Source organism: Typha angustifolia, chromosome 7 (assembly GCF_048772165.1).
Source record: "Typha angustifolia cultivar Huaian chromosome 7, ASM4877216v1, whole genome shotgun sequence".
NCBI classification, from domain to species: domain Eukaryota; kingdom Viridiplantae; phylum Streptophyta; class Magnoliopsida; order Poales; family Typhaceae; genus Typha; species Typha angustifolia.
Window position 1 is genome coordinate 4,375,753 of NC_133245.1, and position 27,292 is coordinate 4,403,044.

The window sequence follows — 27,292 nt, forward strand, 5'->3', positions numbered from 1 at the left end:
AATTCCTTGTTATATTGTGTGTCGTGCTATTAGGACTAGAAGATGGCGGCGGGGCACTATTACCGATGCGGCGGCCGGACCGAGGAGGGTCGTCGTGCGCTAGAACTTTAGATCTCTCCGTCAATCATTTCCTCATTACGTACAACGAGAAAGCCGTGATTCTTCACTACCTCATCCATATCAAGCCCAGGACACTTGCGAAAACCGAGAAGATTTACGAGGTTTCAAGATTCGAGAAGTTATCAATCAAGAATGAGCTGTTCAGGACCCACCAGAAGAAGTTTCCGCCATCGTCAATTGCCTACGATGGCGAAAGCAATCTCTTCGGCGCCGTGCGACTGCCGACCGGCGAATTCGAAGTAGACCTACGCGGCCGAAAATTTGTCGTCGGGATTGAGTTCAAGAAGAAGATAGAGCTTAGCCACCTTAGAGACCGATCTATACCAGGAGAACTCTTACAAGGCCTAAACGTCATTGTAAGAGAGGACTCGCGAAAGCAAAAGATTGCATGCAGGAGAAATATATACTCTACGAATCGAGCTTTCGAGCTTGGAAGAGGCATCACAGCTCTGCTTGGCTTGCAACAAACACTTGCGAGCACTGAGACTGGTCCGGAACTTCGCGTCAACTACTCGATCACGCCGTTCCTCAATCCCGGCCCGGTGCTCCAATTCCTCAACGAACGCTTGGGTCTCCCGTTCGACGAAATGACTCAACTAACAGAGAGTGAGAGATCAGCTGTAAAGGAAGCTTTAAATGGACTACAGGTGACCGTAACACATCGAAGAAGCAAAGAGAAGTTCACAGCTCTTGGCCTGACAAGTTTGGTTACGGAGAAGATTGTGTTCAGAGATGATCGCTTGGACAAGGAGGTGAATCTTGTGGATTACTACAAGAACAGGTATCTGATTGAGATCAAGTTCAGGAGGCTGCCTTGCTTGGACTTGAGCAAGAACCAGATGAATTTTGTGCCTATGGAGTTCTGCGAATTGGTAGAAGGGCAGAGGTACCCAAGAGATAGGCTAAGATGGGAGGAAGAGAGGGCACTGAGGCAGGTAGCTTCTGTTCATCCGATGAGAAGGAAAAAGATGATCATTGAAATGGTTCATGCAAAAGATGGGCCTTGCAGGTATCTATCCTCTATGTCAAACCTTTTGCCCTCTTCTAATTTCAATGTCTAGTATATAAACTTTGTAAGAAAACAGGGGAGAGCTGGCTAAAAAGTTCAAGATAGGGATCACCAGTGACATGACTCAGGTGACAGGCCGAGTCCTGGAGTGCCCAAATCTAAGGCTGAAGAATCTAAGAGGCAAGTTCTACAAATTTAGAAGCCAAGATGGAGACTGCCAATGGAACCTGATGAAGAACAAGCTACTAGAAGGCCAGAAATTGGAACACTGGGCTATTCTAGACTTCAGTGCAAAGCCATCCAACTCAAGCCAGCGAAGACTTGACACCTCTTTTTTCACTGAGAACCTCGTCGAACGGTTGCGTCACCACGGTATCCAAATCAACAAGGAACCTGCCTTTGTACAAGAATCCAGTATGGCTGCACTCTCCAGCTATAGACGGCTCTATGGAGAGCTAAAGAAGGCAAAGCAAACACCAAACGGGCATCCAATTCAGCTGCTCATCTGCGCCATGGCAGGTCGCCATCCTGGTTACAAGAGTCTAAAGCTCATATGCGAGACTGAGCTGGGGATCATGACGCAATGCTGCATTAGCTACCAGGCAAACGACAGGGCCAAAAAGGATAAGTATCTCGGCAATCTTGCTCTAAAGATCAATGCCAAGCTTGGTGGTACCAACGTGGAGCTATACGATCCTCTCCCTCGCATGTCCGACCGCCCCTTCATGCTCATCGGCGCCGACGTGAACCATCCGCCGTGTCGGAACACGACCAGCCCGTCGATCGCGGCGGTTGTGGCGACTGTCAACTACCCGCAGCCCCACAAGTATATCTCCAGGGTCCGGTGCCAGAAACACCGCGTCGAGCAGGTAACACAACTTTATATGTCTGGAACCAATTCTAGGTAGATTTTAAAAAATAACTTCGACTTAATGTTACGTTCGAATTTATAAAACCCAACAGATACTCGAGCTTGGCGAAATGTGCAAAGAGCTAGTCGAAAGGTACGCCGGGATCAACGGAGTACGGCCGGAGAAGATCGTCTACTTCCGCGACGGCGTCAGCGACGGGCAATTCGACATGGTGCTAAACAAGGAGCTCAAAGACCTCAAGTCTTCCATAGAAACAGATCAATACTCGCCAACCATTACAGTGGTGGTTGCCCAAAAACGCCACCACACACGTCTATTCCCTTTCCTAAAAGATGTCTCAGTGTCAGGGCAACGCAGGAGCAAGAATGGCATTGGCAACGTTCCACCAGGGACAGTAGTGGACACTGGGATTGTTGACCCACTGGCATTCAATTTCTACCTCTGTAGCCATTTTGGAAGCCTCGGAGCGAGCAAGCCGACGCACTACTATGTGTTGCATGATGAGCATGGATTCACTTCAGACGAGATGCAGAAGCTAATTTATGACCTTTGCTTCACATTTGCTAGGTGCACCAAGCCGGTGTCGTTAGTCCCACCAGTGTACTATGCGGACCTCGTGGCTTATAGAGGGAGGCTATATTTTGAGGGCTTGTCGACTCGCCGGCTAACTTCTTTTGATCATGCCGTGCTTCCCCAGTTGCATGAGAGAGTTGAGAATGGGATGTTCTATGCTTGAGATAAGACAATAACTTGGGTTAAATTTTGATTTTGATTCTTCTATATTCTTTTTCCGGAGGTGATTTATTTCAGTGGGGGTCGGTCTGCTGGGTTTGTGCACCTATTGCGTTAGGTTGCTCCCCTCTTCTCTGTTTCTCCTTCTCCCTCTACTATCGTCCATTGGCTAAACTTAAATAATTGTTTAGAAAGAGGGGATGAGCTTTCGCAAAAGATTTTACCTCTTTTCCCTAACATCAAAACTATCATTGTTTAGAATTTTTTTGACCATCAACTTTTTTTTTTTAAATATTTAAGTTCCCCTCTGTTTTTAGAAAAAAATTATATGTTAAATTTTTTTTAAACATTATAGAGTATTGAACAGATAGGCTTTCGGGCAAAGAGTTGACCCGTGCCACCATTGGTAGTTTAGGCTCAGGCCGAGTTTAGCCCAGTCCAAACTAGGCTGAGCACGGATAGATTGGGCCATTTGATCATGTCTATGCAACGTCTAGGTCTGTGGTACGTAGATTTTTCTTAATAATTATTTGTAATGAAGAAGATTTTGAGATGTGTTTGCCCTTAGTTAATAGAGGAATTGATATGTTTTTGTTGGACTTTAAGCTCTTGTATTCTCTTTTATCTTTATACATGTGCTTTTTTCCTTTCATTGGGCGTGTGTTTGTGTTAAATGCAAGAGCTTCTAAAGGGTTTAGACCATATTTCCCCTTTAATCTCATATATATTAAGATTGTATAATTTGGATCTTATAGAATTATCTATCTACGGGTATTCTGAAAGTTGCAGTAGGTTTACATAGATTAAAGAGCACATTTGAGAAGCAGAGTACATAGTTTCAAGGAAATTCTGATCAGTTACAAATTAGCTGGTAAATTTTGAAGTCAAATTAGTTCATAGAAATCGAAGCTTATGCTCAATATGTTCTCACATTATTAAAAGACTCATGAAATAATTCATCGCTCAAATTATATGATACTATTTTGTAGATTGAACATGAAATATTTTATCCTCGAAATTTTTATTCAAAGTACGAGAGAATAATCTTTGTGATCCAAAATAGATGCATGTCAGATACCTTCCACTTGGAAGCAATTAGTCTTTTTAACTCGAAAGTTTCTGGTCCTTAAGATGTCCTTTTCCTTAATTGGACCATGGGAGAGCTCATGAGTCATGGGCACATCATTTATAATAATAGAGACTACATTGTGGACGTTTTACATCATTCGCACATGCCCATGCATTAACTGATGTTGGGGCTCATTTAAGATGATTAAAGACAAGTCGATACTTTGAGAAGGAATAACTCATGTTAATTTACAACCTAACCATTAAAACTTCACAACAACTGGTTGGTACCCAATGGATGCTATGAAACTTAAAACTTCAACCTAAGTGTTATTCCTCTTTGCAAGTAGGTTCGGCGCAATCTAAGTATACGAATTAGTCTAGACATATGTGCGTGCACTAGTTTATTTATCACATATTTTTAATAATTTTAATCATGTTCGAAAAAAAAATATAAGATCAGTAAGATTTGAGCAAAATGTGATAAGAGGCTTCAGACGTGCATGCATGATCTTGATACATATCCAACTGACCCACACGAGGTTTGACTAATGTAAAATCTTGAGCTTGTGGTTGCCGTACAAGTTGTAAATGATGTGATAGTTATTTGTATTTATTTTACAAGAACTATAAATAGAGAGAGAGAGCTTTTACCTAATTTTGGTAAAAAAGAATTAGAACATTATAATTGTCACTATATTTTTTTAAACTATCATAATTGTCCTTGCATAAGCTCTATCAAAACTATCATTTCGTTAGATGAACCTAACTAATCGCAAATAAAACTAAATTAAATTAAGAAAATACTATTTTGTTCTTGTATGAATTGCTTGAATGGATTTATAAGCAGCCCTCACGATGCACTTGAGAGGTTAGTTAGATGAGGAACTGTAACTCGAAAGAATCCCCTCTAGCTCCAATTTTTACTTATCCTTTTTCTATCATCGGGTTAGTAGGAATTAGGGAGGGTTTTGAGCAAAAGTAGATTTTGAAAACTATCTAATGTTATATGATTCCATAGTCCAATTCTTTTAATCTAATATTTTACACTCTAAACTTTAAGAAAGAAGCGGAGCGTAGGGGTATCCTAGGGATCTCCGATGGGCGAGAACGAAAAAGGTGACACTTGAGGGTCCTAAGTAGGAAAACAAAAGATGAAGAAATCCCTAGTAGAGGCAAAGAAACAGTAAAAGAAAGAAGAGGCTGAAGTCGAAAAGCAAGCTCATTGCGGCTCTTCCAAAAAAAAAATAAGCCATAAATATGGTACAATGAATGAGCAAGAGAACTGGGGAAGTAGATAGACGATCTCTGAGAACCTTTCAAGCAAAAGTATTAATTTTGACATAACAAGACACTCCCAAGTGGCATTTCTATAAAAAAAAATACATGCAAACAGACACACACACATATATATATATATATACATTGAACTTGACCGTATATATTTAATTCCTCAACCAATAATACCTATATAGCATTCGTTGCACAAGGGGAAGTTATAAGCTATAACTCCTCTTTCTTACCTTCATCTATTGCTTAACTTTAGCTTATAAGAAGGGATTATTGCTCCTTGCATTCCTCTAGTTTTAGCAACATCTTAACCTAGATCCTACTTATTATTGGTCGTTGCATCAAAATCTCTAAATTTTTTTTATTGAGCTCGCAGATAACAATTCCCCATGAAAACGGAGTTTAAATTGTTTCAATTAGTGCGAGATTAAGTTTAAGATCTAAGTTAGAGACTTAATACTATGTATTTATACACACACATATATATAAAGCATAAGCTCAAAGTGATATATATATATATATATATATATATACATTCTTTATATGAATATTTACTATTTAATCTCTATATTTTACATTTAATGCTTTAAAATCACTTGGAGTTAACTTTACTCCAACAACAGCCAAGCGAATAGAGAATTATCCATTAGGTTTTTAAGCCAAAAATTAAAATACTTAATTTCTCTTTTATTTTTATCTTGCACTTAAAATGTACTTTAAGGGTATTAAGACTGTTCTATATTTATTAAGAAAACTAAAGGCATAATCTTTTTGAGATATTAAAAGCAAAGTATAGAGTCTAATGATAAAGAGAAATATTTGGAAGGATTTAAATGAAAATAAAGGCAGAAATGAGGTGTTTTTGATAATTTTTTATTGGATACTATTATAGCGGTGTCAACTGCTGATAAGGCTGACAGGTGATAGGCAACTCGCCTTTACAGAATAAATAATTAATTGTTTTCAGTATAGATTATTAAATAACACCTTGGCCTTTAAGAATAATAATAAGAAAATAAATTCAATAAATATTATGGGGTCCACTTAGACAACATATCGTAAGCAAGTAGACGAATCCAATTTTGGCCAAGACCAGATAATAAATAAAAAAAAAAGAATATTATATTACTACGTCAATAATGTTATCATATTTTTAACCAATAAATCCGTAATAGATAGTATATTTAATGGATTTAAAGAAGGAGAATTCAATTGCATGAGACTTCCTGTCCATTTAGGATCTAAAGAAGGAGATTTTAAAATGGTAGTTTAAAATTTTAAATCCATAACTTCTTCGATGCAAATCTAAACAAGAATTAGTTGCAAATGAAACTAATTAGTTAGAATATGATTAATAGCTCTCTACGATTATTAAAAATTAAAGATAAAATAAGACAGAATCAATATAAACACAAATGGCTTAAGAAGCCATTTTTTTTTCCTTAAAAATAGTTAATAAGATGACAAAATGGCTTGCCTTTGTTGAGTGTTTGACCAAACCGTAGGTTCCTAACTTATTTTACCTAAATAGATCACTCCAAAAACATTGATCTGATCAATATTTTATATATAATAAAAAAATAAAAATTAAAATAAACTTAGCTAACTTTATTAAAATATCTTTAAATAAATCAGTAATAAAATTAGTATTTTATGTTGTTAACTTATATATATAATTAAGTTCATAGGTGATCTATTTTAGTATTAGAAAAAAAGAAAGTTTGAGGTAATTTGGTCAAAAACTCAACCTTTTATTTTTTCTTTTAAATTGCCACCATGTTTACCACGCAACTAAGATTCATTGATAATGACCATCCCTCGTCTTCAACCGAGCTAACTCACGGATGCTAACATTATTAATCACGTATAAGTATAACCTATAAATTTAATTGCACCTAAAAATAAAATAAAAATTGAACATATATAATCGAAGGTGTCAAATAAATGTCGATATGAGTCACCGGATCCTCGGTGTACTATTTATTCGTCGCATTTGAAGTTATGATTCCAATACAAATGTCACAAGCCCATGATATTAATATGCATAACGAGGGCATTTGAAATTTTTGCCCCAGAAGAAGTCAAATAAGGAGAATTTTTTGTTTTTCGTAAATTAGAAATAGTCAGGGGGTGTGTTGCAAATAGTACATTCTAGATATATATATATATATATATATATATATATATATATATATATATATATATATATATATATATATTTATTTATTTATTTATTTATTTATTTATTTATTTATAAAATAGAAAAAAAAAAAAGAAGAGAGAAAACTCTAGAGGAATATCATAACTACTTTATTAAATGGACGCCTCTCCTATTAATGGGTATGGCGTTCGCCTATTCGCCTTTATGAATTCTTGGTATGTAGAAGAAATAATAGGAACATATGGGGTTTTGTTGTTATCTCTCGTGTCCCTCCTCCTCCTCCTCCTCCTCCTCTTCTTCTTCTTCTTCTTCCCTTGATTCTTTTGTTGGCCGATGCGTAGCGTCCGTTTCAATCCCTTCCTCTCCAAGCCAACTCTATTCCCACCGAACGCTCCCTCCCAATCCGTAATCCCGTAGGCGCAATCCGAGGTATCACGCAGCGCTCTTCCCCTTATTCTTTCCTTCCTTCCCCCGCTCGATCACTCTCTTGCTCTTTGGTTCGGTGTTCCTTGCGGTGGATAGGCGGTGGTTAGATCAAATTGGGCGAGTTCCGTGATGGGTCTTAGTCCTTTCCTTGTTTAGCGTTTTGGGATTCTTTCCTCGGTCCCGTTTCCTCGGGTTTTGATGGATTTTGGTGTTTTCTTGGGGATAAATTTTTCTCTTTTATCTTGTTTTGATATTGGGGCATGCGGGTTTTGATTGTATATGTTCTTTGCTTATTCACAATGCACTGATTCGTGTTCGTTTTTTCTTGGATTGGTCCTAGACTTGGTCGTCTAGGTGAGTGGTATCTTCGTCGGGAAGTGCGAAGTTGTCGGTGGAGTACGTAACATTTCAGGTAAATCTCATTTTCTTGTTCTTGATTATGGCAGTTCTTCTTTATTGCAACTTCTATTATTAAAGGAGTTGTACTTAGTTGCTCTGCCTGCCTGCCTTTGCAATGCCAATTATTGTGCATTTTTATGTACTGGGTTATTTTTCTTTATGCGGCTGTGTTGGGGTTTCCTTTTTCCGTGTCAGAGTAGGTTTATTGATATTTCGATTACTTGATCTTTGGTAACTTCCCAAACTTCAACTTTTTCTCATGTGCAATTTATTTGGTTTGTGCACTGTATTACTTGAGAATTGTGTATCTTACAGTACATGGGATTCAACTTTGAAGTTGTAGAAGTACAAATTTTGATATTCTTAAACCAAGAATCCAGAGCAACGCTTAAGACATGTCTGCGTATGCTTCTTGGTATGTAGTATATTTTGAAGTTCAGGCAGCTGAGTGTGGCTTGACCATTATTACGTCTCAACATATGCGATCTTATAACAGGGGGGCTGTCTTAAGCGTTGCTCTGGATTCTTGGTTGGGTAACTTGAGACAAATTTCTGCTAAAGACATGTAAGTAATGGGAAAGGAGAGGAGAGGAGGAAATATATTAGGCTGTGTTGGGTTTACTGGTTTAGCACTTAGCAAATTTAAAGAAATGGATAAATTTTTTCACTTCATAAAATTATCGTAAAGGAACTTTGTCTCTATTAGAATTGTGGTGCATGGGTGAATTACCATGTGGGTGATTTTTAAAGAATTCTTTTCCTTTGATTATCTTGATCTTTACATGTTAATGATTTAAATGTAGTTATTTCTTAGTTGCTTGATCAAGATAACGATAAGTATTGCTGTATAGATATGATTTCTTGCAATCTTGCCTAGCAGTGATATTACAGCTTATAGAGAAGTACATTACTTGCATTTTCTTTCATTAGAAACTTGGGACATATATCTGACCGATTGATGTCATGTCAATAGCTAGCCATAAATTTTGTTCAATCTTTTCATGGAGCCTTCTCAACTTTTTACTCTTCTCTGTAGCTGCCCTATTATGTGGGAGGAGTACTTGAAAACAATGACTTCAAGGCTTGAGATCTATTATTCTTTTGTGCCTTTCTATTCTCCTATAATTGCCTTTGCCCCATCTTCTGCACTTCCTCTCTTTCTTTCCTCTATTATGCTTGTGTATATAGTGGTTTGTTAGCTAAGATAAATAACGAAGTCCTACTCCACATAAAGAGGTTCAAATTTTATCTTGTTGTGTCATTTCTTGTCTTAACTTTTGCCATTTTCTTTTAGAGTCTGATCAACTTGGAGGTTTTTACATTGAGAGGTAAAGTGATGTACACAAACTCCTGTTTTTATACAATGATCTGGAAGAGAGCTCTTACACATCATTATAAGTGAATCAAGTTCTCGAAAAATTTGTCAAGTGCTCTCATAGTGGAGAACTGTCAGTTTTGAAACACACTTGGTGTTCAAAATAAAGTACACAGGAGAAATGAACTGTTGATTCAATTTAATCATTTTTTCCTTCTGTAGGGGACTTCTTTTCCCCTATATTGTCAACCTTTGATTCTACACGCAGATGATTGGATTAAATCCAAACTTTTGTGCTTATGCATAAAGTGATCCCCTCCACCTCTTTCACCAATGGAGAGAGGACTTTGTACACATTATATGCCCTTTCAAGTTAAGTGTCAGAATGTGCTTCAACTTTATCCAGCAATGGCAAAGTAAACAAGACTTAAGTTTAAAAATAAGCAAATACTCTTAGTAGATACAGGTCAAAAGATAAGCTGATTCAATTAAGATAAAAGACAAGCTTGAACTCTTATCCATACTCTGCTTGAGCTTGACTACTCAATATTGTGTGAAGTAGGAAAGGATAGAGGTGTAGAATCTAGACATGCAAATATGTTTATGAGCAGTACTTACTACAACAACAAGGCAAATAGGAAGATCAGGAATGAGGTTTAAGGAGACTCCTTACAGAATTGGCATCTTAAAATGTAAATACAAGATCCCTTCGAATGTACAACTGCCATTTTGATGCAGTGAGCCACGGTATGCAGTCCAAAAATAGATTTGGCTTTTCTTGTTTTCTTTCTACCTAAGAAGCCGGTTTCTCTTTGCCATTGCAATCATCATAGTAAAGCATGATTTTCAACTTGATAGATTAGTTTACTTATGGAGTATTATACTGAGAAAATCAATTTGGGGTGTGCAATATGTCTAGAACAAACCTTCTTAGTTACGATGTTGGAAATTTTAAGGATAAGTGGAACTCTATAGATAAGTTTTGCCTTGTGAAAATTTATGTGAGTTAATTTATGTATCAAGGAGTGTGCTGATACATGTAATCATATATTTGAGGAGGCAAAAGAGGCTATTGTATAATAGCCTCTGATTTATTATCTTACATTTGTTTTGGACTGCTGGATATATGCATTAAATTTTGCATTGAGTATCTTGATGAACAATATTTAGTCCTTTTGGATTTCAAGTAAGCGTTTGTGATGTTTGGCTTATTTATCTCAACTGATTAGATTATTGGATCAAGATATATCTTACAGCAGGTCTCTATGACTTCAGAGATGGCAATTAAATCCTACAAGTACCAAGCAGAGGCATTGGTCAAGGACTACTTGCTAGCAGATCCATTTGTCCCATATACCTCCGTGCTTTCTGGCGTTTTAATGTGCAAGATGGTATTTTCATTTGCCTTTTATTTTTTATTTGGTAAATTTGAGTGTGTCAGCATGACATCAAGATTGCTAGTCAAAATTGTCTGTGAAGATGACTATTTATCAGAGTGGAGCACAATGTGATGCTATAGTATAGTTGATAAACAAATCATAACATATTCTTTTTACATTTAAAAGAACCTTTCTGTTTTTGAAGTACTGTTTGTATTATATTTAGTCAATGAATAATGGAAACAATTGCTATCGAACATGAATCTGCGATAATGACCTTGGATAAGAAGTATCGAGAAACTTACCCACACAGCAGCATATAACATCTCTTCTAAAAATTTATTATGTAAGTACTATTCAAAATGTCAATTTCCTTGATGACATCGTGTAATTACTATAGGAGGCGGCTTTTCTGATTGTTCTTTCTGGGACATGCAGAGAGTTCAGAAATTTCTATTTTGGACCAGCAAGTGCCTAATAATTTTGTTGTACCTGATATGTCAATTTTGATTTAGTCATTGATATCTAAAGTTCTTTGGAAAGTTACTGTATGTGCTTTCTTTATCAATGTTCTAAACTAGGCATCTATGGCAAGAGAAATGTAATTTATTCTTATAATATGTATTAAATTGAAAAGCTGTCCAGTAGGCTTATTAGATACCAAGTGAAGATGTGCAAGATGATCTGCTGGCAATGAGCCACTCACCGCAGAGGAAAGAAACTTGACCATCTGTGGAAGAATTGTGCATTATCCAATTACTGAGAAATTTTAAATAGGCTATTAATCAGTTGAGATGGCTATCAACGAATAACTTGAGGTGACAGTGATGTTCAAAAGATTTGCTTAAAACTTATCAACTTATTTGGATTAAGAAAACATTCTGAGAGCTACATGTAATTGGAAAGAAATATGCATCCTGTTGTCTTTGGTAGATTTTATCTGGTAAGGATCTTCTGAGTTAAGAGGAGTGCATATAAATATCAAGCAGAAAGCATTTCAATATAACTTTATGAGGGGTAACCTGGTAGGCTTTATAAGGGATTGTCATGAAACTATTGTTGTAAAAGCTAGGGAGCTCTACAGGATACATATGCTTTCATACAAGAGAGAGAAATGATTATTATGCCTTCCATGATGGAGACTTTCTGGATGCACTAGAGCTTCCAACAGCCCAAAACTTGTAGCTTTTGAGTGAATTGAAGTTCATCCATTTCACTTGCATCAAGCAAACAAGGCCTAACCCCACTGCATGCATATTCAATTATCTTTTCATTTTTGCTTATGAAGGTGCAAATTGTGTCATGTAAAACATTTGTTAAGTGTTATGCAGTTGATCTTTTTCTCATTTGTCATGGTCCCATACTATACGTGATAGCTCTTTTAATCGTCTCATTTGTTTTGACAAGGGTCTGCCTTTTCTTGCTTAGGCATATGACACGACACAGCTAGTCAGCCCATTGTACTTCAAGGGCTATGCTTCTATGACAAAGATGCAACGCATTGAGTGGAATAACCGGTGAGCTTTACATCAGATGTTTTATTTCCTCCTATGCTCTTTTCTTTTGAACTTTATTGATAAGTATTTGGATCTTTTGTAGGGGTATGTCTACTGCCCATGCCATTTTTATCACAGTTATGTCATTGTACCTGCTTCTATTGTCAGATCTTTTTTCTGATCAACTTGAGGGACTAGTTGTATTCCGAAGCTCAAACCTGTCTACATTTGCATTAGGGGTAACAACTGCCTTTTACTTTGCTATTACTCAATTTAGCCTAGATCTGTACTCTAGCTACTGCGATCTGTTTTTTATGTTAATATTATGATGGCAATCCCATATTTGACAGGTTTCCGTTGGTTACTTCATCACAGACCTTGCTATGATACTTTGGCTCTATCCTTCCCTCGGTGGAATGGAATATGTTAGTAACCATTTTCACATCTACAAATAAGCATGAAGAAATCATCTGATAAGATTTCATAGTTCATCCATTTTCATCTTAATCATTTAGGTCTTGTGTTTCAAAAATCAAAACCATCACTAACTTTTTCATGATGTTATCTTTTCAGGTTCTCCATCACATGCTTTCTCTAATTTCTGTAGCTTATGCAATGTTGTCGGGGGAAGTGCAGTTATACACATATATGGTTCTCATCTCGGAATCAACCACCCCAGGAGTCAATTTGAGATGGTAGATTTGTGGAAATTACCGGAGCACACTATATAAGATATCTCACAAGTGTATTTATTCTTGCGTATTGACATTTGAGTTCTTTGTTCAAGGTTTCTTGACACTGCAGGAATGAAGAGATCCAGAGCCTATCTGGTTAATGGTGTTGCAATGTTCTTCGCATGGTTGGTAAGTGCAAGGGTTGTGTTTTACTAGTCTTGTGGAATGGGGATTTACAATCATGCCTTAAGTAAGACAGTACCAGATAAATTCAAATACTGGCAATGCCATTTTGGATCGCTATACATCAACATATTAAAAAAGAAATTCGTGGATGAAAAATAGCAGATTTTATATAGTATATGTTGATTTGGTCTAGTGCCAATAGTAGCATAGTGTATGCTGCACAATTGATCAGCAGCTTCCAACAAGCATTTGGTCATATTGGACCCTACCACTGGCCAGAAAGTCCAGAAGTATGTGCCTGGAGAGTTTGTGACTTTGTGCAGCTCCCATTGAAGAATGAGGTTACAAACTTCAATTCCCCATTGGTGTTGAGTGGAGTTGAACTTATCTGTCGAATTTACTTTATTTTTATTCCTTTTGTTTTGGGGGCAAAAGTTCAATTTGAAATTGAACAACTTCAGTTATCCTTTTTAGGTTCTACGCCGTCTTTATGCTTTGCATGGAGACCAATGTCTTAACCAAGTTGTCTTTGTTGGGCATAGGATAGCAGATTGTAAGGTGTCTATGTGCGCTACTCTTGGTTGATTCAAAACATTCCATTTTTTAATGAATATGCAGTATCAAAGATGATATAATGGATCTCCAGTGCATTTCTACATATTCCCCAATTGCTAAAGTATCTTACTTTTGCACATTTTTGGCTCTTCTGCCATGAATGGTTATCATTATTTATAAAGTTCTTTTATTTTCTGTGCATTCTTTTATTTTATTTTTGCATTTTTTTTTGTTGTTGTTGTATATATGCATATGGGCACAACTTCCTGATCTCCATGAGCATTATTTTTTTTTTTTACATAATCTGTGCAGTATATTTTGGAGCTTGTTTAATGAAAGGCACTCTTTGCAGGCAGCAAGAATATTTTTGTTCATCTACTTGTTTTATCACATCTACTTGCACTATGATCAGGTACTGCTTTCTACCGTCACTTATTAGCAATGACTTTGTGTGTAACTCCTTGTTACCATTATATTTTAACACATTCACATTATGACAGATCCTGCAATTGCATACCTTTGGTTATCTACTAACGGTTCTCACCCCAACCACACTGTTTGTCATGAATATGATGTGGTTTGGAAAGATTGTAAAAGGACTGAAGAAAACATTGGCGAAGCGGCAGTGAAGACCCCGATGATGTCAACATTGTGGGAATTCTACAATCATCTGTATTTTGGCATAACCATTCTACGTTCTTATGTACAAGTCGTCGATATATTAGGTGATGAAAGTGAATAGGAAAAAAATGTAGTTAACTAGAAAAGGCACTAGATTAGAGGAGATTATCCCTTTTCAGTTAGTTGCTGTATATTAATGCAACTATAATTTATCCCTATTGAAATTTCTGTTGTACTGTGCATCCTCTGGATATGGCTGATCAAGTATGGTAGCCTATACTTTATGTTCATTCTCCAAAGCAAAGTAATATTTATATACCTTCCTACTTCAGAAACCGTTCTTTTAGTTTGAATCTCATTTTAAATATGCATCAAATAATTTCAGAAACCTTAAAGAATTATACTGATCAAGCGGTGAAGTGATATACTTGTATGCATACCTTCCTACCTTTCATTCTTTTAATCTTAATTTTCTAGACATAAAAGTTGTGGTCTATTATAATAGAGCGGTTTTTACGTATAAGGTACATGTTAGTGTACTAGTCCACATATGATATGTCTCCCCCTTATCAAGGGGTCGTTCATTCATTGTTGTAAATAATAATAAAAAAAAGAAAATGTAATTAAATTGTAAAAACTCCATCATAAGTTTGCGAGTGCTTTGTCTACCATTAAAAAAAGAAATCACTCCTTTAGGCGTGGAATCCTTATCTCCATTTGTCTCTTCACTAGTTCATATCCCTTCCACCGTCTCAAAGTTGTATGTTTGTATGTGAAGAATGTGACGATGCCTACTTCATCTGCATGCTCCATTCCATGACCCTTTCCCTCAAAACAAGCGACTGTAGGACAAGCCCCCCTTTGTAGCTTTCTTTCTCATCTGTTGTTATGGACGACAGAAGAAAGAAAACTCCACGCATGCGCATGTAAACAAAAAAAAAAGAAAAAAGAAAACCTCATATCCCACAACGATTATAAAGGACAAAAAGTAGCTTAGAAAACCACTCCTTTTTTTGTGGGGAATCTTATAACTTTGCTTTATTAATTCTATGTGCTGTGTCGAAGAGAACCTGTTCTTCTTCTGGCGCAGTTCTTATTCTCCTAGCTTGTCTTAAAAAGCTCTCCATTAGCCATGCATGAGCAAATCTTTTTAGTTGGCAGTGCAGTTACCACCCATTCAATACCCAGTACCAATTCTTTCTGAGTTTGAAATGGGTCTTTGATCAGACAGAATAAATCCCAGTTTTCCTTAATTCTATAATGATATTCGATTAATTCTGGCCTCTGTTTGCTTATAAACAAACACTCTTCCCCTTGTCCTCACTCCATCACAGAAGAGAAGATGCCACCTTTCATTCTCACTCCAATTTCAATCTTTCTCCCCCTCCTCCTCCTCCTCCTTAATATAGGCACCAATTCTTATGCAAAACATATGAATCACAGCTCTCTTGTCTTGAGCCTAACCCATTCTAGATCTCTTCATCCATCATCCAAGACACTAGAAGGCTCAGAACTACCTAATGCCATAGACATGATAGAACCTTTAAGAGGATACAGAGATGGATACTTGTTCTCCTTAAACTTAGGCACACCCCCAAAAATCCTACAAGTATACATGGATACTGGCAGTGACCTAACCTGGGTCCCTTGTGGTAACATTAGCTTTGATTGCATGGAATGCGATGAGTATAGAAACTATAATAAGCTAGTTGACACCTTCTCACCTTATCAATCCTCTTCATGTACCAGAGTTCTCTGCACCAACCCCTTGTGCACTGATGTCCATAGCTCCGACAACCCCTACGATCCGTGCGCGGTCGCTGGATGCTCAATTAGTACCCTTGTGAGGGGTAATTGTCCAAGGCCATGCCCTTCCTTCTCCTACACTTATGGTGCAGGTGGAGTAGTCATTGGTACCCTCTCAAGGGACACACTTAGAGTTCATGGGGTTGACCCAAAAGTCTCAACAGAAGTACCAAGCTTCTGTTTTGGTTGTGTTGGTTCTACATTTAGAGAGCCAATTGGCATTGCAGGGTTTGGAAAAGGATCACTTTCTCTTACCTCTCAACTTGGTTTTCTTAACAAGGGATTCTCTCATTGTTTCTTGGGGTTTAAGTTTGCCAACAATCCGGGTGTTACTAGTCCTCTTGTTGTAGGTGACCTTGCAATCTCCTCAAAGGAAAGCTTTCAATTCACACCTATGATGAATAGTCCTATGTACCCAAATTACTATTACATTGGCCTAGAAGCCATTGATGTTGGTAATGATACTACTATTGAGGCTCCTACTATCTTGAGGGGATTTGATCCAGAAGGGAATGGAGGGATGCTAATTGACACTGGGACAACATATACTCATCTCCCTGAGCCATTATTCTCACTCCTGCTCTCATCTTTGAGCTCAAAGATTACATATGAGAGATCGAAAGAGTACGAGGAGCGAACCGGATTCGATCTCTGTTACAAGATTCTATGCTCCAATGACTCATGTTCAGATGATATCCCTATCATGACATTTTATTTTCTCAATAATGTGAAGCTTACATTGCCTAAGGAGAACTGCTTCTATCCAATGAGTGCTCCAAAGAACTCTATGGTGGTGAAGTGCTTATTGTTCCAATGCATGGATGATGAAGACTATGGGCCTGCAGGGATTTTTGGGAGCTTTCAGCAGCAGAATGTGGAGGTGGTTTATGATCTAGCGAAGGAAAGGATTGGCTTCCAACTTATGGACTGTGCCTCCTCTGCCACATTCTATGGTCTCCATTAGGAGTTGAGGTATAAAAGAACAAGAAGCAATAGGTAAAACAAAGCATGTGATGTAGTTTTAAGCTCAGAAGGATATTAAAACTTTCTGTAATGTAAATTGCACCTTTACTTCCTTTTCTTTTCTTTCTTTGGATTTGGATGGATTAATATCCTCATTTGATGGGGACTGGTGGTTTGGAAGTACACTTGAAAGGTTTGTAGATGGTGATGTAATGTGCTTAATAACCCATCAGGAATTGTTCTAAAAGCAGCCAACTATTGTTGCCATGCTTGTAACACTAATTTTAATCAGCTAGCCCATCCCTTTCCAGACTTTTTGAGGATAATTAACTTACTCCTATAAAACTTCCTGGTTACACTTTCACAATAAACTTGTAAAAGTCCTTTTATCAGACTGCAAATGGATGTCGTTCACTCTACATGGACAATCAAATTAGCAGTTTTTTCCTGCGCAGAGTAAACCATGGAGGAACCGGAGTAGGGAAGTTAACTTCCTCTTATTTGAAAATAAGTCTCAAACATTACTCTCGTTCCAGAAATATGCATAAATATGATCAAGGTGCATAGCTTTAGGTTATGCATGGTGAGAAAATATGATGAAGTTACAGCCTATTTTTAACCAAAGTTATCACACCCCTTTTTATATCAAGATATGCATATATCTCTTGTTCACGTTTAAGGCTTATACACTAACCAAACACTTAGTTTAATATTGTCAAAACTCTAGTTAATAATTCACACAGACAACAAAATGCAGGAGTTGCCTCTAAGTGTCAATGTCATTGCAGAACCATTGGGTTCATAGAATCTATAAGTCAAATATCAGCAAGATTGTCTTTCATCTCTTTGTGGGAAAAAAAAAAGCTAATTCCCTGTTTGACTACTCTATATAGTTGCATAGCCTCTGAATCTGGTCAGATGGGGAAGGAGGATAAGCAACTTTGACAGTTAAATTTAGTGCATATCTCAAGCATGTGACCCTAGCCACCAAGATACATTCAAACGGAGCAATTGTTTTGCCGATAATATTCTAATATTCACATTTATGATGATAGAATTCTAACACCACGAAAGTAAATAGTCACATCTCAAACAGGGTGATAGTTTTGCTACGTATAGTCCTCTTAGGCACTCGCTTAATAACAATTGCGATCAGTCAGCAGTACACACTATGAGCAGCAAGAAGAAGAGTTGACTATTCTCTCAGCCGGCCTCTGCGTGAGGACCATTCCTTGAGGGTTCTGATCTGGTCTTCCTTGCAGCAACCTCTTTGCTGAAAAGTGAAAACAATAAAATGTTAATTCCAGAGATAATTTGGATGATACTGCTTGAAAATATCTAGCAATCGTTTTGACATCCTATGTATATTGCATGAAGAAACAGCAGTATAATATACTGGACATGCAAGAGTAATGCTGGAACTTGAGTGAGCCAATTTATATGACCCGTTGTACATCAGCAGTCTTATATCCTACCAGTTCAATTCATGCTTCTTTTATTGATCACATCAATAAAAAGGTCTTACCAATTTCATAGAAAATGTCATTAACATTGATTGCTGTCTTTGCAGAAGTTTCCATGAAGAAAAGACCATTCTCCTGGGCATATGTTTGGGCTTCCTGAAACCACAAAGATTGAAAAGTAATTAGGGTACAGCATTGTCGGCATAAATCTTTTTCTCAAGGAATAATGCACCTATCTGTTTAAGTACGTTTAATTCTAGTAATCTGTCTGATGAATATATCCACTTGGATTAGCAGTAATTACTAACTAAAAAATGAGAAAAAAAGAAGATAATGGCACAAGCAGGATTGCTTACACTTTCTCAGTTACTGCTCACTGGAAAATCAGACGAGAGCGATCTACATTGCATTAGCCTATTAGGTAGTATCACAAATAGCTAATAGAAAATTGAGTATATTTTCATTAGCTTTTGATTTTATTTCACTAGTCATGTCTCAGTGAATAAACTTCTCAGCAAGGACATAAAAGTGGATACCCTAAGTTGCAGATGTAGAACAGAAGACCTTAAATTCTTAATATAAATAATTACCTCTGCAGACACTTGTCTGGCTTCTATCAAGTCGGCTTTGTTCCCCGCCAGAGCCATTATTGTACTTGGATTACCTAAAACCGCAGTATACATTAAGCAGAATTAAGTTACACTAGTATACATAGCAAAAACTTTACAAATCCATAAGCAATATACAGCACTTATGTTGTTTTCATATTGACAGAAAGCAACAATTATGGCATTCAAATGCTATGGCTTTTCGAACTTTATGCTGCACTAAATGATGGCTAAATTGATTTTCAATAAGATCAACAAAAACACCCCAAACTCAGAGGCATGCATAAAAAATAACAAAATAAATGCACGTAAATAATCACACAAAAATAGATCCCCAGCAACCAAACCAGTGAAGACATAAAACAAGAAAGAAAAGAAAAAAAGAACAATAAGTAACAGCCCAATGCGGTCAATTATATATAGGCGTTGTATAGATACGCAGATATCTTCTCAAAAGTACCACAATAGGGAGACAACAATAACTGAGGTTTTACATGTACCATTTCTATACATGACTATAGTACTGAAACATCTTCAATTTGTTCATAAAAAATCGTATAGCATTCGAAACAAAACCATCGAAACATACGTAAGAAAATTGATTTCAGAATGATAGTAGATACACACATATAGAGGTCCTCTAAACTAATTATCAATGGTCTATATCCAAACAATAACATGTAGAAGTAAGTGCCCACTATGCCAGTCATTTAAGTTCCACATTTTCATAAAAGAACGCTCACTTCATTCAAAATAAATAGCAAAGTCTAATTGATATGATATATAATACTTCAACAATGTTATCATTGGCATGCCCTTAAATTAAATATCACCTTCACTCTAAAGTATTCAGGATATATTTAGAAAGAATACAATATATTGATTCTGGTTGATCCTGCATCCAAGGAGTACAACAATTTGCTAGGAACATGGTCAGTAAATATGAGTATATGTTTAGAAAATATAAGGCTTGCATCTGGGAATAAAGGGAAATCCTATTTTCTTTTTTAAAAAGGATATATCTAAACAAAAAAGAATGTACTACCTTGAGATTGAAGTTCTTGAACCCATTTCTTTGCACGTGTGAATGAGGACTGCAATAGGAAAGCTATGAGACTTCCAAGAGAGAACCAAAAATATTCTAGATTGGAAATGAATACATTACAAAATCTAGAACAGTTCAATTCAGAATAAAAAGAACTAATTAATTCATCATCATTAACACTTCACATTAGTATCTATTCGATGCTCTTCACTAGCACCAAATCATCAACTGAACCAACTCTTTTTTCAACTTTAAAAAAAAATCATAAATTTGTACATGATCTCCAGCTAACTGCAAATGACATCAAGAACCCAAATGTTCAATGATAAGTCACAAAGGTATACATCCTTCATATTAGAACATCTCCCAAGAGAGAGTATAGCGACTAGTAAATGGCAAGATAGAAGGAAACTAGAAAACTAAGCACAATGATAGGCCATGCATATTTAATCCTTCCCACACAAGCATTCAATATTCTGCAGCAAAACTAACTGATACATGTGTAGCCAACCCCATAGAATTGCAACTAGAAAATAGTTCTTTAAACCAGTGTGAGAAATGAAACATCACTCTAAACGTCTCCTACGATCTGCCAACATCAACTGTGGTGATCAGACTCTCAAATCACACCCTCCAGAATATCTTGATACCAGTTATGTTTAATCGGCTACTTGGTACCTCCATGATTACTACTTGGTACTCATGTTTCATTGTAAGCAGACATACTCTAGTATGCTGGTTCTTTTTTAGATATCTAGCAACATTTTCTCAGACATCTAGTGAAATTGAAGAAGTTCTGTATTTTTTTATAATAAGCTTTGTCTCATCGTTCTAGTTGGTGATCTTTTAACTTACAATCTATATTTCTTTCCTGTTTATTTCAGAATTACAGATGGAGCTGAGATATGTTTTCTGATCCTTTTGCCTTCAGCAGTAACTCTTACTCCAGATTCCAAAACTTTTATAAATTTAAAATTTTTCATATCCAGATCTTTTGAGGTGACACAACTCAGCCACTCTCATTCCATATTCATAACCCATCTCATCGCATAATTGTCAATTATGTCTTCTTCTTTCAGCAAAATTAAAAGTAAAATAGAATAGGAAACTTACGGAAACCTAAGTAAATATGGGCATTATGATAAACATGCCAAACAAACCCTACTTAATCAAATATTTTATGAAATGGTTAAAAGTAATGTTTACAAATTTATTACATTGTGGCAACATATATCATCGCCTTTCTTGTTGTATGAAAACATACAACTGTGTATGCTAAATAGTAGGAAGTGCAAAAGTCCTTCTCAAGCTGAAATACAGAAATTGCATCAGCTTGGCCTCTTATTTATGATAATGTACTTATTTCAAGGAGAACCTTCTCCAACCAGGTAGAATTTAAGCATGTCACATAAAACAAAATCCAAGAATGAGTAGATTTATATCATTCATAGAGCAACTATTTTGATTTTTCACTAACCGCATTGGTTATGTCAAACACAATAATGGCAGCTGCAGCTCCTCTGTAGTACATGGGGGCCAAGCTATGATATCTCTCCTGTCCTGCAGTATCCCAGATCTCAAACTTAACTGTTTCATCATTAACTGCCAATGTCTGCGAGAAGAACGCAGCACCTATGGTAGACTCCTGCAACCCAAATCAAGAAAAAATATAAGAATCAAATGTAGCGGAACAAAATAAAATAGAAGAAAATTACTGCACTTCCTAAAGTTCTAATCTAGAGCCAACCTGGAATTCAACAAACTGGCCTTTCACAAATCGCAAAACCAGACTAGACTTTCCAGCTCCCACATCTCCAAGAAGAACCTAATTTAAGAAACAATAAGTAAACAAAAGAAAAATTATGCTTCACAAGGATAAACCAACAAATTATACAGGTATAAAGGAGAACAGAGCAATTGAACCGACATCAACATACAACCAGAATAGACAATAATTAAACCCTCCACAGATACTTAGTTTTTATTTGTTTATTTTAACTTTAGACAACAATAATTAGTACAGGAGATAAAATTAAGCAGGGATATCATACAACTATTCCCTTCTAACTACCAAGAAATCAGCTGAATTAGGCCTAGAAGGAACCATCTATGAGAAAAATACTCGAAATCAACACGATCGTTGAATATCCAATTCTCGATCACGCGAGAAAATGAGATTCCAATTAGAAAAACATCAATTTTTCCGATCGACGCAACACAGACGACGCGAAAATTTCATTAAAAATCTCCGAGATTAACGAAGAGAAAGAAGTTACCAATTTAGCGTTTCTGATCGTGTTTCCAGCAGTCGTCATGGATTCGATCCCCAAAGCGCAGGAACCAGAAGGGAATATTTTTAGTTTCTAACCTTCGGGACGGTGTTGCGGAGTAAAAGAGACTTTCTAAAATAAATAATTTTAACATATGTGTATATATATACACATATATAGGGAACTCCGTTCTACTAATCCTGCGGAACTCTCTTCTGTTCCTCAAAGGAAGTATCGTGGACCGTTCATTGCGGGGTTCACTGAATTAATTGGTATCGCAAGCCGTTGGATATATGAGAACTGGTTACCGAAACTAGCCAATTGAGAGCACTGGAATAGAGTTCTATTTATTTTCGTTAAACTTGAGAGCGAAGGATGACACGTGGCCGTCAGCGGAGCTGGTCGATTGGAAACCGCTGGTCTACCAAGTCGGGCGTGGAAGGAAGAAAAGGAGCTTGGCCAACACGGCGAGGTCGGCCCTAAAAATTATTCAAGTTTGGCTCGTTTCTGTAACGTGTTAAGCTTAATTAGTTAGATTAAGTTTGATTCAAACTGAATTCAATTCCAACTTAATTTAAGTCTAAATTTTAGCTTAGACTTAAAACTATTTTTAAGTTAAGCTTAAATACAAACTTTTTTGCAGCAATTTATATTGAACAATATATTATATATTATATAGATTAAGGTCATATTCCGAGAAAGGAGCAGCAACAAACTATTTATTCTCTTTTTCTTTTCTTTTTTAAAAGAAAAAAGAGGGAAGGACTTGGAAAGAAATAATGGAGTTTTGAAGATCTCGAGGCATTCTCCGGAGTCTCTTCCCCCGATACCAAGTACTCTCCGTCCTACCGTGTCTTGCGCATGACCGTATCTCTGGATGATTGTAAGATTTAAACTGTTGTACTATAAACAAAGCAAATGGACTTAGGTTCGATCACACGCTGTTTTTATATTCTTGTGGGTATCTTTTTTTATATATCCGAATCTCTAAGCCTTAACAATGCACTTTAGGTAAATCCTGTAGATTTAGAATTTTCATTAGGATCCAAATAATTACGATAAAGATATAATATATAGATAAAAATAGATGGAATAGTGATTCTTTAATGCAATAAATTAAATGATGCATCAAACTCAATGGCACGAGGAGAAAAAAAATTAATGAAGAACCGTCTGTGATCAAACAGTCTAAGACACCGACATTATAAATCTCCAAACTGGATAATTAAAAATCAACGCCATGCATGGGATACTGGTGAAAGAAACAATAATTGGTGGGTCTGTTAAGTGGTGCAACTGCTCCAACTGTTCTTAAAGGTTACACCAAAGACCAATGATGACTTCTCTCCTTATATATATATATATATACCAAACTGAACAAAATAGATTCTAATTTTAAGAACATATTATAGAGAAAATTATTTTATGATTTGATTAATAATTCGACGATATAATAACTTAGAGAAACAGTTCGACAACACTGTGATTTAGAGTGATGTTTCAATGCCCGTTTAGTTCAGAGTATTAACTTGGTAATGCACATAGTTTAAAATCTAGATTATACGATTTAATATGTCAGCTAAGATTTTATAGAATTTCAGTATATGAGAAAAATTCTGTGTCTTACGTAACTAAAAATACAAAGTGTATATATCTATTATGACAATGTAACCCAACATACTAGCTACCTCAACATTACGTATATAGAATTTAGTTAAGATAGTCCTTTACTAGCTTATTATGTACAAATTTAACTCTAGCTACAACTCAAGCAGAATATTGTATATATTCGATGTGCCAACTCTAATTCTAATAGGGTTTTGTTCCTGTCAACCATTTCTTTCTCCCAAGAGATTCTTCCTCCTCTCTTTTTCACTAGCTATTTGGGATAAGAAAAAGAGAAGGGTTGGACATTTTCCTCCCCTTTCGTCTTTGCTCTCTTTTTTTCTCTCTAGATTGTAGCTTGAGCATTGGTTCTCGACCATGAAGAGACGACTCTAGGAGAAGAGAGAAGCAGTTGGAGGTTTTTATTTTCTCCTTCTACTGGTGGGCTATTGGTAACGAAGAGTTTGCATCGATTATTCTCACTGTAGCTTTCTCTTAGTGTTTTGCAGGGTTGTGCATCCTAGACTTGTAATCTTTTTTTGTGCCGTTTGGGCTTTAAATACAACACATTTTCTTATTATGCTTTTATCTCTTTCTTTCTTTCTGTATGAAATACCAGGCTTATGATAGTTTATAAATCTCATTAACAAAGTTCCTCAATTAAGGTTTCCCCTTGAAAAGAGAAAAAAGAAGAAGAAAAAAGAAATCCATCCTGGTACCTTTTTCAGCAGAAAAAAACAAAGTGGAGAAGGAGAGAAAGGCTATTACTACACATCATGACAATGCCATAGTCTATGGCAGCAGTCTACCATCTTTACCAAATCCACAGAATCACTGGCAAGACTGTAATTTTGACGAAGAGATTCCTTTGACCACTCCTTGAGACTGCCCCCTTCTGCCTCGGTGCCTTTCAAGTACTCTTTTGTACACATGCAACAGAACAGATCATCTCTTGACACAGCACAAATAGATATTCCTACAAATCTTGCACATTATTTAATAACTATTAATTAGGCCAACTTAAGAGACTAATCGTTGTCACTAATATATAAGTTCGGCCAGCGTACAGAGCCAGAAAAATTTAATACATGTAACTTGGAGCAAAACAAGACCCTCAATTTCATAGAACACTTAGCTAACCAGTGACACAGTGGCATGTCCCAAGTGCCAACCTTCAGAGCATATTCTTAGGTTTAGCTTTTCTAAAGAAATCATGACCTGAGAGCTGTAGGAGAGAGATTCCTGGAAGCCCAGCAAGATTAATCATTGGAAGTGACAATTTGGTAGATGAAAAGAAAAAATAAAGGCTTCCATGTCTTCAAAGCAAGAAGAAACTAGAATGGCCATGCATCTGGAGTGAGTGTTTTGGCCCACACACCCCCTCTCAGGCAAAGCTCTGAAAAAATAAGTTGTAAGTTTTTAGCCCATCTTGCTTTAATTACTTTGGAGGTGCAGGGCCCTTGTCAGAAGCCAAACCAAGGATTGAGCTGGCAAGCTTGTTGATGGCAGTGGCAAGACCGGCCATGGACTGCATACTGATATCTGACTTTGACTCCTCAAGCTTGGCCTTTCTCTCCTCTATGCTCAGCAGATCTCTGTGTCTGTTCTCCTCCTTCGTCTCGCCCTCTTGGATTGCTTCGGCTAAGATGGAAGCACATTTGGAGATGGAAGACCTCAAGCCGCGTGTCTCTTTACTTCTGCTGCATCCTTCTTCTCCTCTCCTCCTCTTCCTCTCAGGGGACTTGCAATGGTCATTGTCATCAGAATCTGAGCTATCACACATCTCCAACAAAAGCAAAATGGATCAATCTATTGAGCAAGTTGAAGGATGTGTGTGTGTGTGTGTAAGAGAGATGCCTCATAAAAAGGAGTAGCTTTAGAAATAAAAAGTTTCGGTCAACAGAGAACTATTCTAAACAGTAAGCCATCATCAGCCAACTTGGTTACAAGAAAACAAAGCGAAAAGAAAGGTTAAGACTTACTTTTCTAATGGAAGCTGCAGAATATAAAACAAACCCGAGGACATCGACCTCTTGAGACCCACCAAGTGTATGAATGAGAATTATATCACAACTTAGATAAATGTATATATAGAGAGAGAGAGGGAGAGAGAGAGAGAGAGAAAGGGAGAGGGAGAGAGAGAGATATACCTACTTGGGCCAATGCTGTAGATTTTGGAGTAGGATGAGGAAGAGGAGGTGGCCTTGAAGCAGAGACGCTTCTTCCCATTTGCCTCTCCTCTGCTACGGATCCTGCCAGGTTAGAGAGATCACCGCTTGTTCCTTCCACCCCTTCTCTCTTATCTACCACCTCTGTTAAAGCGACATATATCTCAGGCAAGAGATTGGATGGTAGGTTCCTCTCCTTCCTCTCATGCCTCTCAAGCTTCCAGTAAGATGGCCCATGATCTTCTACTCTCAACTCATAAGCTCTCACCTTCTTGTAGTCCCTCATGAGGTTATCCCACCTATCATTGCACTGGTTTTGACTCCTATTACACCCATTTCTCCAGCAATAGTCTTCCACCCATTTCCACCTCATCTCTGGTGGTTTATTACTGCTACTACTACTACTAATACTACTACCTCCAACTATTTTGCTTTCACTCTCGTTTACCCTCTTCATCCTCCTCTCGCTGTCCATCTTCTTTGCTTCAATTAAAACCATTGTCTCATTAAGACTCCAGTTCCCTTTTCTATACTCTCTGCTCTTCTCTTCCTCCCTTCCTACCACAAACAACACATTCCTGTCCATTTTCTCACTAGGATTCAATCCCAGGTGCTCTGAGTATATGAACTTCTCTTGCTTCCTTTTTTTGAACTTCTCCACTCTTCCAGGAGGCTTGCTTGATGTTGATGGTTGTTTGCTGGCGCTGTTCAAGTTTACTGAGAGCTCCACAACTAGGATCAGAAAGATATGAAATAGGAAGCGTACATGTCCATGTTTGTCTCTGTGGGCCAATGGAAACCATGCACATAAAATACCAAAGCTGAAGAAAAGAACAAGGGGGGTGGTGAGAGAAAACTTTTAGCTTTTCCTTTTCCCTTTCTTCCCCCTCTTTTTATGAGCTTTTGATATGATGTGGGCCTCACTTGGACCTTCAAAACTTGAAAGCTTTTCTCTAAAGTCTCCAACCTACTTATTGGTGCCACACCACCAAATGTGAGGAGATGAGCTACATGGAGAATATATAGAGATGCCCATGGATAGAGCAAGGGAGGTCATCATG

General features: G+C 37.0%; 5 protein-coding genes across 9 annotated transcripts; 3 read left to right on the plus strand and 2 right to left on the minus strand.

Annotated features, from left to right (window-relative positions):
- The first annotated feature begins 61 nt into the window (after nt 1–61).
- Nucleotides 62–2,860, plus strand: LOC140763595 (protein argonaute 2-like). The gene is made up of 3 exons (XM_073101862.1): nt 62–1,129; nt 1,206–1,998; nt 2,093–2,860. Exons 1-3 carry the CDS (start codon nt 66–68, stop codon nt 2,735–2,737), a joined length of 2,502 nt encoding a protein of 833 aa, XP_072957963.1. The 5' UTR covers nt 62–65; the 3' UTR covers nt 2,738–2,860.
- Nucleotides 2,861–7,488: 4,628 nt separating this feature from the next.
- LOC140762344 (uncharacterized) lies at nt 7,489–14,629 on the plus strand. Of its 4 annotated transcripts, none has more exons than XM_073100083.1 (10): nt 7,489–7,681; nt 8,019–8,090; nt 10,652–10,783; nt 12,200–12,288; nt 12,371–12,506; nt 12,618–12,692; nt 12,841–12,962; nt 13,055–13,130; nt 14,035–14,094; nt 14,183–14,629. In XM_073100083.1, exons 3-10 carry the CDS (start codon nt 10,658–10,660, stop codon nt 14,309–14,311), a joined length of 813 nt encoding a protein of 270 aa, XP_072956184.1. In that variant the 5' UTR covers nt 7,489–7,681; nt 8,019–8,090; nt 10,652–10,657; the 3' UTR covers nt 14,312–14,629. The 4 variants fall into 4 exon arrangements, with proteins under 4 accessions (XP_072956184.1, XP_072956185.1, XP_072956182.1 ...); XM_073100084.1 differs by having other exon boundaries at nt 10,668–10,783; XM_073100081.1 differs by having other exon boundaries at nt 7,490–7,681; nt 10,649–10,783.
- A 766-nt stretch (nt 14,630–15,395) lies between these two features.
- LOC140763500 (probable aspartyl protease At4g16563) lies at nt 15,396–17,342 on the plus strand. The gene has a single exon (XM_073101715.1). The coding sequence runs from the start codon at nt 15,646–15,648 to the stop codon at nt 17,071–17,073; it is 1,428 nt and encodes a 475-aa protein (XP_072957816.1). The 5' UTR covers nt 15,396–15,645; the 3' UTR covers nt 17,074–17,342.
- A 685-nt stretch (nt 17,343–18,027) lies between these two features.
- Nucleotides 18,028–22,593, minus strand: LOC140762346 (ras-related protein Rab5A). Its single transcript, XM_073100085.1, has 7 exons — nt 22,465–22,593; nt 21,936–22,013; nt 21,666–21,833; nt 20,189–20,237; nt 19,126–19,199; nt 18,598–18,691; nt 18,028–18,345 (listed from the first exon to the last, which is right to left on the minus strand). The coding sequence occupies exons 1-7, from the start codon at nt 22,501–22,503 to the stop codon at nt 18,242–18,244; spliced, it is 606 nt and encodes a 201-aa protein (XP_072956186.1). The 5' UTR covers nt 22,504–22,593; the 3' UTR covers nt 18,028–18,241.
- Nucleotides 22,594–25,094: 2,501 nt separating this feature from the next.
- On the minus strand, nt 25,095–27,276 carry LOC140763514 (uncharacterized). Of its 2 annotated transcripts, none has more exons than XM_073101735.1 (2): nt 26,218–27,276; nt 25,095–25,846 (listed from the first exon to the last, which is right to left on the minus strand). In XM_073101735.1, the coding sequence occupies exons 1-2, from the start codon at nt 26,815–26,817 to the stop codon at nt 25,502–25,504; spliced, it is 945 nt and encodes a 314-aa protein (XP_072957836.1). In that variant the 5' UTR covers nt 26,818–27,276; the 3' UTR covers nt 25,095–25,501. The 2 variants fall into 2 exon arrangements, with proteins under 2 accessions (XP_072957836.1, XP_072957838.1); XM_073101737.1 differs by having other exon boundaries at nt 25,095–25,830; nt 26,214–27,276.
- Nucleotides 27,277–27,292: the final 16 nt, after the last annotated feature.

Excerpts from the sequence above, each read along its gene's own strand:
- LOC140763595 (XM_073101862.1), top strand. The coding sequence starts at position 66 with ATGCGGCGGCCGGACCGAGGAGGGTCGTCGTGCGCTAGAACTTTAGAT. Across the intron at positions 1,130-1,205 it reads GCAAAAGATGGGCCTTGCAG|GGGAGAGCTGGCTAAAAAGT; the intron begins GTATCTATCCTC and ends GTAAGAAAACAG. Across the intron at positions 1,999-2,092 it reads AGAAACACCGCGTCGAGCAG|ATACTCGAGCTTGGCGAAAT; the intron begins GTAACACAACTT and ends AAAACCCAACAG.
- LOC140762344 (XM_073100083.1), top strand. The coding sequence starts at position 10,658 with ATGACTTCAGAGATGGCAATTAAATCCTACAAGTACCAAGCAGAGGCA. Across the intron at positions 10,784-12,199 it reads GCGTTTTAATGTGCAAGATG|GCATATGACACGACACAGCT; the intron begins GTATTTTCATTT and ends TTTCTTGCTTAG. Across the intron at positions 13,131-14,034 it reads CAATGTTCTTCGCATGGTTG|GCAGCAAGAATATTTTTGTT; the intron begins GTAAGTGCAAGG and ends CACTCTTTGCAG.
- LOC140763500 (XM_073101715.1), top strand. The coding sequence starts at position 15,646 with ATGCCACCTTTCATTCTCACTCCAATTTCAATCTTTCTCCCCCTCCTC.
- LOC140762346 (XM_073100085.1), bottom strand. The coding sequence starts at position 22,503 with ATGACGACTGCTGGAAACACGATCAGAAACGCTAAATTG. Across the intron at positions 19,200-20,188 it reads TCAAGAACTTCAATCTCAAG|GTAATCCAAGTACAATAATG; the intron begins GTAGTACATTCT and ends CTGCGGTTTTAG. Across the intron at positions 18,692-19,125 it reads CCAGACAAGTGTCTGCAGAG|GAAGCCCAAACATATGCCCA; the intron begins GTAATTATTTAT and ends TTGTGGTTTCAG.
- LOC140763514 (XM_073101735.1), bottom strand. The coding sequence starts at position 26,817 with ATGGACAGGAATGTGTTGTTTGTGGTAGGAAGGGAGGAAGAGAAGAGC. Across the intron at positions 25,847-26,217 it reads AATCTACAGCATTGGCCCAA|ATGTGTGATAGCTCAGATTC; the intron begins GTAGGTATATCT and ends CTTTTGTTGGAG.